The sequence below is a fragment of the Solea solea genome, chromosome 7, assembly GCF_958295425.1.
Source record: "Solea solea chromosome 7, fSolSol10.1, whole genome shotgun sequence".
NCBI classification, from domain to species: domain Eukaryota; kingdom Metazoa; phylum Chordata; class Actinopteri; order Pleuronectiformes; family Soleidae; genus Solea; species Solea solea.
The window spans coordinates 29,208,214-29,220,538 of record NC_081140.1 but is presented as its reverse complement, the minus strand read 5'-3'; the positions used below and the strand labels follow the sequence as shown (position 1 = coordinate 29,220,538).

Below are 12,325 nucleotides of genomic sequence, written 5' to 3'. Positions count from 1 at the left end.
ATCGATGAATGAAGAAAATAATCAACAGATTAAGCGATTATGAAAAATAATTGTGAATTCTCACCCTAAATTTAATATTTATGCCCATTCCTAATCTCTAACAGCCTAAAAATATCTGGATATTGGATTTATAGTGTGATATATATCAATATTAATATCAAATGATATAAAATCCTATATTGTGATACATTTTCCCCATATTTATTGTTTTACATATAATATGTCCACATTTTTTTATTTCCATTTACCATTAAGTGCTTTTAAATTGTGACAAATTGATCTTTCTGGTTAGTGAAGGTGTTCCCCAAGGATCCGTCCTTGGCCCGTTTTTATTTACAGTTTTTATTATTAATCATTAAATTGTGGATTTCTGTAACCATATCTATTCATATCTATGCTGATGCAGGTATGTAATTATTTACACAGACTGTAGCGGGGGAAACAAGTTGCCTCGTGGGAGATGAAACAGTTTCCAGCCGTGGTTTTCTGCAGAGTTATCACATGATAACACTGTCACTGTGAAACTGTGAAACACAGTGTGTGTTGTTGTTTCTCTCCGACCGTGAAACAACAGGGAATAATATTCAAAGAGGGAAAACGTCCATTTTCCTTGTTGTGCCGCTGTAACGACAGCGTAACATCTGCCACGCAGGTTGTTACAGTGCTGGAAAAACATCTGAAAACTGTAGAAAGTGTTCTGATAATCAGCAGCTTCATGGAAGCATTGTATTTGAAGTTTGGAGTGTTTTTGAAGCGGCTGCACCTGTTCTAGCGTGTGTTTAAATTATCAGGAAAGGTCAACGAGAAAAAAAACAATCTGTGTTTTATAAATGAGTTTCAGTGATTCTCGTTAATTAGAAGTGTTTAAGTCAGTGTTCAAACAGAAGCACCTGTGTTTAATCAGCAACGTTCAGCAATCACTAAGTCAATAAGTAAATAAATAAAACTGAACTGAACAACTTCAGACAGACAGACAGACAGAGAGACACAGACAGAGAGACAGACAGAGAGAGAGACACAGACAGAGAGAGAGACACAGACAGACAGAGATGAGAGGAAGTGGGCTCTTCAGTGATTTTCAGAGTTGAGAGTAAATGAAATGAAAGGCTTCACTTCAGAGAAAACACAAAAAACAGAAGGTTTGTGTTGATTCATCTCATCCTTTCATCTGTTCATCCATTCACTGTAAAACCAGCATTAAAACATCAACCTTAACCTCTGACCTTAACCATCACTACTAAATCACTTAACCTTAACCATCACTACTAAATAACTTAACTTAACCTTAACCATCACTACTAAATGACTCAACCCTTAAACCAAGTCCTAACCTAAACATACATTTTAATGTGAGACGGAACCTGAGGTTTAACCAGTTCCTTACAAATGAGGTTCTGCCTCATTAGGACCACGTTTTGGTCTCCACAAGGACTACTGGTCCTGACAAGGTCAGTGTTTATGACAGAGAACACGCACACACACAGTTTTATTGACTTTTTCATTAAATGACTGAATCAAATGTATTATTGATTTGAAAAACCCTTAAGTATCAGTTTGTTAGAAATGAGTGTGATTTGTTTTCAGTGAGTCTGAAGATTTACTTTAAATCAATACTTTACTTTATACCAGAGACACGTGTTAAATATAGATACATAAAAACATCATAAAATACACATGCTGCTCACTCATTCACTCACTCACTCACAGTAAAATCCACTTTAGTGTTTTAATGAGTTCTGTAAAATATTGCAAACTCAGAAAAGTTGGTGACATAATTTATTTTTACAGCGTGTTTAATTTTCACTGAAGCAGAGACAGAAGTGAATGAATGAGTTTTACATGAAAATCCAGATTACATTACATTACATGTCATTTAGCAGATGCTTTTATCCAAAACTTACAATGGAATTGACTACAATCAGCCAGATGAACGTGTTATATTACAAGTTTAAACTGAGCAGCGATTATAGCGCCTGTAAATATGTTTTAATATAAATCTGTGTTTTAAAAGTTAAAAACAATTCAATTCCAAACATTTAAAACATTAAAACAAGACGATTATGAGTCGGACATTTTCACAGCATTTGATAAAAAAATCACATTTTAAACCAACACTAACTTTTATTTTCTTGATTAAGTTTGTCAACCATCTTATTTTTACAGTGTTCTTTTTTTTTTTTAAATTTTCACTCCAGTTTTTCTGAGCTGTCAATAAAAAAAAGTCCATTCACTCGATGAATTTGTCTTTTTCTTGTCTCTGACATAACACTTTTTTTTTTTCTGTTTCTCTTTAACGCTGCAGGTTCATCACGTAAACACAGCGCCACCCACTGGTGTCTGCAGAACATCGCACAGGAGTCTGTGGACAGTTCTGATGAAGAGTTCTTTGATGCCAGAGGTGAGTGAGATGTCTGTGTGTCCCTGCAGACGTCTGTGTCTCTGCAGGATTAGGATTTTCACTAAACTGATGAACTTCTGCTAATCTAAAGTTAGTACTAACTTATGCGCACGTTCAAACGACAAAGTGCTGTGACACAGGACACACGCTGTGTTTTTATACTATAATAATACGGTATTATTTCATCGTGATATGAACATGAAGATGAACACGTGAAACGGAACGAGTTCTGCTCCATTTCCACTTTTAATCCTCAGAGGAAATTTAAAGTAGGTTAGTGAAGGTTTTTTTTGTCTTTTGTTTGTCAAGGTTTCATGGAAACTTCTTTCTTTCTTTTCCTATTTGATGATTTCCTCTCTCTCTTCTCTCCGTCTGTCAGTGATTCTGCTGCTCTGAGGAAAAACTGTCAAGTTTTTGTTCAGTTTGTGTTGAAACTGTTTGACTGAAGAGTTTGAAGAAGGAGAATCTCATAAAAAATCTATAGAAATAAGAAAGAAGTGATGTAAAGCTGGACTCAAAGCACACGTAAATGTGTTAGTCTGACTAAAGCTGGACTTAAAGCACACGTAAATGTGTTAGTCTGACTAAAGCTGGACTCAAAGCACACATAAACGTATTAGTCTGACTAAAGCTGGACTCGAAGCACACGTAAATGTGTTAGTCTGACTAAAGCTGGACTCAAAGCACACATAAACGCATTAGTCTGACTAAAGCCGGACTCAAAGCACACGTAAATGTGTTAGTCTGATTAAAGATAGACTCAAAGCACACGTAAACGTGTTAGTCTGTCTAAAGCTGGACTCAAAGCACACGTAAACACGTTAGACTGTCTAAAGCTGGACTCAAAGCACACATAAACGCATTAGTCTGACTAAAGCTGGACTCAAAGCACACATAAACGCATTAGTCTGACCAAAGCTGGACTCAAAGCACACGTAAACGCATTAGTCTGACTAAAGCTGGACTCAAAGCACACATAAACGCATTAGTCTGACCAAAGCTGGACTCAAAGCACACGTAAACGCGTTAGTCTGACTAAAGCTGGACTCAAAGCACACAATAACGCATTAGTCTGACTAAAGCTGGACTCAAAGCACACGTAAACGCATTAGTCTGACTAAAGCTGGACTCAAAGCACACGTAAACGCGTTAGTCTGACTAAAGCTGGACTCAAAGCACACGTAAACGCATTAGTCTGACTAAAGCTGGACTCAAAGCACACATAAACGCGCTAGTCCGACTAAAATCGAGCTAGTCAGACTAACATACCTGGATCATGTGATTCATAGTCTGATTACTCCTGCATGTATACACTTAGTCAGACTGGAGTCAGACTTATTGTTCTGCACACGCACCAAAAAGTAGAAGAGGTTTCGTTTTTCTCTCACCTAAACTGACACACACTAGCGCCACCTACAGGGGTGGAGTCACACGTTCTCCTTTGCATGTAAACTCATTAATGTGAAAAACAATCCTGACGTCACTGACAAGGGTTACAAAATGTAATTTTAATCACCATAAATATTACAAAACATTGTAATAGTATAAAAATGTATTTTTATTTATTTCATTTTTACCTCATCTTTCATCTCTTTAGTCACTTTTTAAACGATTATATGTGTCTGTGCATCTTCATCATCTTCATCATCGTCGTCATCCTTGTGTCAGATTCAACACTCAGTTATGAAATATGTTCACTGAGTGTGAAGAGACAGACTGAAGTGTTGTTCATGATATAACACATGAAGGGTGAACACCATCTGTATTATTGTGTTTATTATATATAATATATTGATACATAATAACCACCGTGAACCTTTGAATTGTAGAAAAATGTGAAGCAACATAACAACACTTTACTGTAAAATGAGGATTTATTCTATGTTCTTCCTCTGTGTCAGGAAATGTAGCTGTTTTTCTGTGTCATGGTTAATATTTGGATCGTAGATGAACACATGAATAATCAGCTGGAGCTCAAATCTGATCTTTATTATATTTCAGCTGTAAATTGGTCAAACAAAATTGTTGTAGCTGCATCACATCAACAATGAGAAAATGCTCAGTTTCAGCTGTAACAAGGTAACAAGGTAACAAGGTAACAAGGTAACAATGATTGTGTCCTTGTATCCACAGCAGGAAACCGGTTTATGATTATGATTAGGATTTTAGATACACGCTCAGGTTTTGTTCCCGTCTCTAATTTCAGGTCATTCGCTCTCTCCCTCTTTGTCATGAGATTATTATTTGGTTTATTTTTCACTCATTCACTACAGAAGCGTGTTGCTGCCACACATACAAAGAAAAGAGAAACAATTACGTTATTTCCAGATAAGATGTTTTCACGTTATAACGTGATTTATAATATTAAACGAGGCGTGAGGCCAGAATAATGGCTCCTTTACACAATTTGGTTAAATTCTACTTCAGGCTTGTTTTTTTTAGACATGGCAGATGCTCCACTTATCGAGCACAGTGGATGACATTGTTATCAGTATGTGAATCAAAGACACATTTCACCAATGCAGAAAAAAACACTCGGACCCAAATTTCTCGCCGTATTCACGTCATATTCTCGTCATATTCTCGCCGTATTCTCGTTGTATTCTCGTTGTATTCTCGTTGTATTCTCGTTGTATTCACGTGATATTCTCGCCGTATTCTCGCCGTATTGACGTCGTGCCTCGTATTGTTTGTCTTTAATATTAAAATCACGTTATAACGTGAAAACATCTTATCTCGAAATAACGTCATCGTTTCTTGTCAAAAGTAACGCGCCACTTGTGTCAATAATCCCAGATTATCCTTAATATAATAATTATAATTATTGTTATTATTATTATTATAATAATCTCAGCAGATGTCAGTAATCTGTTTAGATTATCTGTGCAATTCATGATTATGAATCCAGAATAATCATTTCTCAGGCTGTGACATTATTTTCCCGTCGTCGCTCGTTTTTGGACCAAATATCACAATCTTGAAATCCTACAGATGCAGAAACAGATATTTGACCTTTTATTAAACAGATTAACGCAAATCAAAATAATCCAAAATGTAATAGACTTTTGCAGCTCCCAGTCACTTCCTGGTCACCTGACACTGGTGTTGGACACAGTGTTCTGAGTTTGTTGTGTTCTCCATCAGTTTGCTCTGATCTGACCTCGTAGTTTCAGTTGTTTCATGATAATAAAGATCGTTTCCTGTCTAGGGAAACTTCATATTCAGGGTTTACTGGATTATATTATATTATATCATTATATTCAGTGTTGATAATCTCGTGTGAGCACAGTGTGGAGTGTAGGAGCTGCTGGTCATGTGACAGGACACCAGGTGTTTTCACTCGTTATCTCTTCTTCTCTGCTTAAATGTGAGTTGGTGAGTGAAATCAGCTGCTTCAGTGTTGGATGATCGTCACCTGTCTGTCGTCTCCTGGCGCTAACACGATAACGTCTGTGAGAGAATAAACGATAAAAAAACACCCAGCAGTGCTCGTTAAACGTTATTTTAAACAATGTAAAGTAACAGGAAACGTTTGTGAAGTTATAGAAGGAAATAAAACGAGTCATAAAGATTTTATCTCTTCTGGAAGTAAATAAATCAGGACACACACACACACACACACACCATTAGAATGACATGAATAATTATAAACATGTAAGAAATAAGCAGCAGTTATGAAAACTAAGGTCACTGCTGAGATATTACCTTGTTTTCTTTTTTAAAACCACTGAGTCTTTGAGTCTTTGATACTTTTACGTTTCTCAGACGTGATATTTTGTTGAACAGATGTTGGAAACATCAGGTGATCAGGTGTAAACACTAACTGACCTGATGGTCACAGAAGGTCAGAGGTCAGTGTGACGTAAAATGCAAAATTATAATTTGAATAACCTCACAACCTCAGAGCAGACAAAGCTCTGCGCACCCCGTGTGATCTCTGGCGCCCCGCTGAGGGGGCTTGGACCCCAGGTTGGGAAGCAGTGGTTTACAGAATATCTTCTGCATAAATATGTTTCAGATGATCTATTTTAACCCCGTGTTTGTGACAATATTTAACATTTAAAGCGCAATAATTCATATATGTGAGTGTTTTTTAACGTGAAATATCAACATTCTTCTCATTTAATCACAGTTTATTAGTGTAAAACACTAATTTAATTTTTTTTTTTTATCTAATAGAAGTTGATTCTCCACAAAGATGTAAATTTGCCTTTGGCTCACAACCACAATATCATCTAAACTACACACAGACACAGAAACTAGAGGCAAATGTAAAAAAACAAAGAAAGAGGGAAAATAAATGTATAACAAACCAATAAAATTGACACAGGCGGGATTACATCAGATTAAAATGAGTGCTCTGAGCTGTGGATTAAAAGTTTAGTGGAGTAAAGAAAAACATATTGTGTTTATTCATCTGTCTCATTCTTCTCAGAACGTCACACCAAAGTTCAATGATGAAATGTAGAGGTGAAGAAGCAGATTGTAGTGTTGGAGGTCATCTGAGGTCATCTGAGGTCACTTGAGGTCATGTGAGGTCACCTCAGGTCACCTCACGTCGTCTGAGGTCACCTGAGGTCACATGAGGTCGTCTGTAGGTAGGTAGATACATAGAGAGGTAGGTAGGTCATCTGAGGTGGTCTGAGGTGGTCTAAGGTGGTCTGAGGTCCTGGTCTGAGGTGGTCTGAGGTGGTCTAAGGTGGTCTGAGGTCCTGGTCTGAGGTTGTCTGAGGTCCTGGTCTGAGGTGGTCTGAGGTCCTGGTCTAAGGTGGTCTGAGGTCCTGGTCTGAGGTCATGGTCTTCAGGTGGTTTGAGGTCCTGGTCTGGGGTGGTCTGAGGTCCTGGTCTGAGGTCCTGGTCTGAGGTGGTCCGAGGTCCTGGTCTGAGGTGGTCTGAGGTGGTCTGAGGTCCTGGTCTGAGGTGGTCTGAGGTGGTCTGAGGTCCTGGTCTGGTGTCTGCAGTGTGGGTTGAAGGATGTTTCTAAAGCTCCTCTCCTTCTCCCTCAGGACTTCTGTTCTTCAGACTTTCTCTCTTTTCTTATTTATTCCACACAAAGAGCAGGAGATGTTGCCGCTTTAATCACAGCCTCATTATTTGTGATTTTTATTTGTCGGTGCTGCCACTTTTATCCTTTGGATTACTGTGTTTTCACTGGGCTCAGACACATTCTGCCCGTCAGAGAGGAGCTTATGTTTCTGTCTCTAAGTGTCTGTGCAGTTTCAGGCTCTGATTTCAATTCTTCCCCCTGTCCAAACACACGTTTGTTTACATCCTGAAACACTTTCACTCTCTCTCTGTAAGTCTGTGTCTCTCTCCTCTTTTTATTCCTGCTGGTCTTTGTATCATTAAGTCTGTGTAGGTAGGTAAGTAGGTAGATAGATAGCTACCACAAGGTGGCAGCAGCAACGGATAAGAAATATCCGAAATAAGTTTCGATTAATAGTTGTGGACATTTACGAGGTTCACTGAATGCACCTTTAAACTCAACACAGCGTCCATGACAGGCGTCAGAGTAGGTTAGATTATTTACCTGGACCTGTTCTTCAGTCGACCGCTGAAACTGAAGTGAAGTGGATTTTCTTAGACAAACTGTGACAAACAGGAGACTTTGTTGCTGCTGTTTGATCCCAACACTTGTGTCCTGCCTTCTTTCAGTGTGTGTTTGTGTGTGTCAGCTGTTTTTTTCTTCTTCCTGCATGACTCATCCTGGCTTAGATGACAGTGTGTGACGGTCATGCTGAAGCACGCTGAGCTGCAGAATGACCCCAGAGCTTCTCTTTGATTGTGTCACTGTGAGAGTTCATGTCCTCGCGGATGTTTTGTTTCTCTCTGACGGTTTAAACCTCGTTTCCAGCTCATTCTGCACAAACTGGAGCGACTCTGTCACTGAATTCACTCCACAGTTCAGAGCTAGGATTGATTTTAAAATTGGTCGCACTGCGGTTAAAAGACTGGTTGCAGGCCCTCAGGTTGGTGCAGTGGACGACATTGTTGGCTGGTCTTTGTGTGTGGAGTTTGCATGTTCACACTGTGTGTGTGTGTGTGTGGGTGGGTTTTCACTAAAAACATGCAGAGGTCAGTTGTTGCCTCTAATTTGACCATAGGTGTGAATGTGTGAGTGAATGGTTGTTTGACCTCTGATGGACCGGTGACCCGTCCAGGGTGTGACCCTGCCTTTTACCGTATGTCTAGTAGGGGTGTGAATCACAGGTGACCTCACGATATGATACGATATACGATACATGGTCCACGATAGCAATAATATCACAATACAACGATTCTGTGACATTCAATACGGATGTGAGTATTGGCCGATACCGATATCGATCCGATACGATATCAGCATGAGTCATACATACTTTAATGACTTGTAGTGTGGAATGTTAGAATAGGCTTGATTAAGTGATATTACTTAAACAGAGAACAATAGTCAGCAACAGTAGGCATGAGAAAAACTGACATCAATTTTAACCTTCAACATAAGAATATTGGATTTTTTGCCATGTTAATTTCATACAGTCTATGGTTAATTTCATCAGGAGGAAAGTACCAAGTGCGAATGGGGGTGTTTTCAGAGCACCCGTGTTTCACAGGTAACAGTGTGTCTTCAGAGAACACCCCCCCCCCCCCCCCCCTTGTTTTCACTATTTTGGATTCCTCAGGATGAGCTAGCATGGTGCTAACGGCTAGCTCACGCTCGCTGTGCAGCTTCGTAGCCTCTGATTTCAGAGGTTAAAGAAAAATGTTTAACCTCTGAAATAGCAGTAGCACACACACGCTGTTGTTGTGATCATATCTGAGATTTTAGAGGCAGTCCGATATAATCCGATACTCGTTTTTTGTCTGATATCAATATCGGATCTCTGTTGTAGCTTACTTGTAGAATAACGTCAGTGTGCACAAAGACTTTAACTGTATCAGGGATTGTCTCAGGATACACGAGGAGGATAAAGTGTTGTGTGATTGAGTAGAGTGTGTATGAACCTCAGGTGTAGGAAAAGTGTTAGCCACGCCCCCATGGTTATAATATAAACATGGAGAGAACAGAGAAGCACAGCCATGTCTCTGTTGTTGCTGCTGTTGTTGTTTACCTGGTCTGTGAGTCATGTTCACCTTCCGTCACCAAACTAACACCTGAGACGAGGTCACATCTGCCATAACAGATCAAAACTGCTGAAGTTTAGGTGTGAAGAGACTTCAGTCTGAGCTCAAAAAAACACAGAGAAACACACTTACTGACAGAAGTGCTTTTATTCTTCTTTTCTTTGTGTGTGTGTGTGTGTGTGTCAGCAGACGTGATGGAGGGGAAGAGTGCCATGCTGCTGGGTATGAGTCAGTGGAACTCAAATGACCTGGTGGAGCAGATCGAAACGCTGGGACACATGGAGGACCAGTCACATGGTACAACACACACACACACACACACATAATGGCTCTCAGCCGTCCATAATAAAGGTGTAAATTATTGGTAATGATAGTGAGAATTATCCAGCTGATAATGATGATGGTGAGTCGACAGTAAATAGACTGAAGCGTGTGTTTAAATCCACCATTACTCAGAGTGAGTTTCTCTCCCTGTGACCACGATGTTACACAAATGAATGCTAACTGTATGTATATGTGTGTGTGTAAGGCTGTTACATTGATAATCATCATATTTATTATACTAAATACATTTGTGAAATACACTAAATATTATATTTGTTGATATAGAAGAGTTCATTATTTGGAAGCCAGTCTCTTGGTGGATGTATAGAATAGCTCATTATTTGGCAGGCAGTCTCTTGTTAGATGTATAGAACAGCTCATTATTTGGCAGCCAGTCCCTAGGTGGATGTTTAGAATTGCTCATTATTTGGCAGGCAGTCTCTTGTTAGATGAATAGAATAGCACATTATTTGGCAGCCAGTCTCTTGGTGGATGTATAGAATAGCACATTATTTGGCAGGCAGTCTCTTGTTAGATGAATAGAATAGCACATTATTTGGAAGCCAGTCTCTTGGTGGATGTATAGAATAGCTCATTATTTGGCAGGCAGTCTCTTGTTAGATGTATAGAATAGCTCATTATTTGGCAGCCAGTCCCTAGGTGGATGTTTAGAATTGCTCATTATTTGGCAGGCAGTCTCTTGTTAGATGAATAGAATAGCACATTATTTGGCAGTCAGTCTCTTGGTGGATGTATAGAATAGCACATTATTTGGCAGGCAGTCTCTTGTTAAATGTATAGAATAGCTCATTTTTGACTTGAGCTATGACCTTGCGCAGTGTCGCAAACGATGATTGGTAGAGGTCATACTTGTAGTCTTGTCCGACCCCCAAAAAAAAAGACACAGCAATAATCCACTGGGATTATTAATCTGACATGGAGACCGTCGTGAAAGACAGAAATATGGTGTTGTCCGATCCAGACATTAGCTGTTTCTGTGAGATATTTTTCTTCCTATTTATTTTGTATTTATGTTGTTGTTTCTCTGCTGAGGTGAAGTTTATTTATATCTTTAATATTCTCTGTCTCACAGGACGTAAACACACAGTAAAGGTGCAGAGTCTCAGCAGCACATTTGTATTCAGCTCCTGTTTGTAACCGTTTCTATTTTGGGTTAATTTCACTCAGTGAGAGAGAGAGGGTCATACAGTCATGTGTGAAGCATAAATCCCGCCTCTGTTATTTCCCTCTCCGGCTCTTGGAGTGCAGCAGATAATAGTCTGATCCAGAGTCTCAGGTTCACGAAGGTTCATGTCGTCATAAAGGTTCATGTCGTCACGTGTTGTGATTGAAATGGAAAGCAGCTTCTGCAGGAGATGAAAACACTGCTGTTGTTTATGTTTGAGGACGGACGTGGACGCTGTGCCGTCCCTCTGTGCTTCATCAACAACACCTCGCTTTAAATATGAAAATATGAAAGATTACTGTTGTAAAACAGACTGTGTGACAAATACTGGAGTTTATTTCATCAAATGGACATTAATGCTGTTCATACTTCAATATAAGAGTGATAAATGTCACACTTTATGATAAAATCTGGGGTAGGAAACATATTCTGTCAATACTGAATGATAATTCCTCATATTTTATGCCCATAGGTCTTTTATGTAGAGCTATAGCTGTCTAATTACTGTCAATATAGATTCATCTGTTGATTATTTACTCGATTCATCAATTCGATTGGTTCAGAAAATGTCAAGAAAAACCTGGAAATGATATACGGAGCAAAGAAAACAGAAAACAGAAAATATTCACATTTAAGAAGCTGAGAAATCACACAAGCTGTTTTTTAAATATTAAAGATACAGTGATTAAACGATAAATAAGTTAATTTTAATAAATTGTTTTAAAAATTCACTCTCACAGATTGGTGTGTGTGCAAACTTAATTTAAGGTCTAAATTCTAAAGGTATCATAAAAGGAAAACTAGTTTTAGTTTTGTATAGAGCAAAGAAACCAGAAAATATATATTACATAAAAATCTATTTAAACTGATTAATTATCAAATAACTGTTACTTTTCCCCCAGTTTATATTGTACAGCTCTATCATCCTTGCTGTTTTCTATTTAATGATCAAAACAAATTATGAGATAAGAGGTGCATTCAGTGAACCTCGTAAAAAGGTGAATTAGCTTTGCGGCTCCTGGCATGAATTTGTGCGAGGAACCTATTGTTTCTCTTCAGAATATTATTATTATTATGATTATTATGGATCTGTTGACTGATGGTCAGCTGAAGAATTCACATGAGCCCGGACTCTTTGCTTGTGAACAAATATCAAATAAACATCTTCAATCTTTAGCTGCGCGTTTATTAAAAATAAAAGCTGAGTGTGTGGATGAAGAGGAGGAGGAGGAGGAGAATGATGATCAGGAGAGATGGTTGGAACCTGAACTGTGTCTCATCCATAAATCTCTCCTGGTTCCAGGAAAGCGTCT

General features: G+C 38.6%; 1 protein-coding gene across 1 annotated transcript in view; it reads left to right on the top strand.

Moving 5' to 3' along the window:
- The window catches only part of pitpnm3 (PITPNM family member 3), an 85,652-nt gene that overhangs the window by 13,648 nt on the left and 59,679 nt on the right, over positions 1-12,325 (top strand). Inside the window, 2 exon segments of the mRNA XM_058634996.1 lie at positions 2,303-2,398; positions 9,689-9,799. Coding sequence (XP_058490979.1) covers positions 2,303-2,398; positions 9,689-9,799 — 207 coding nt within the window.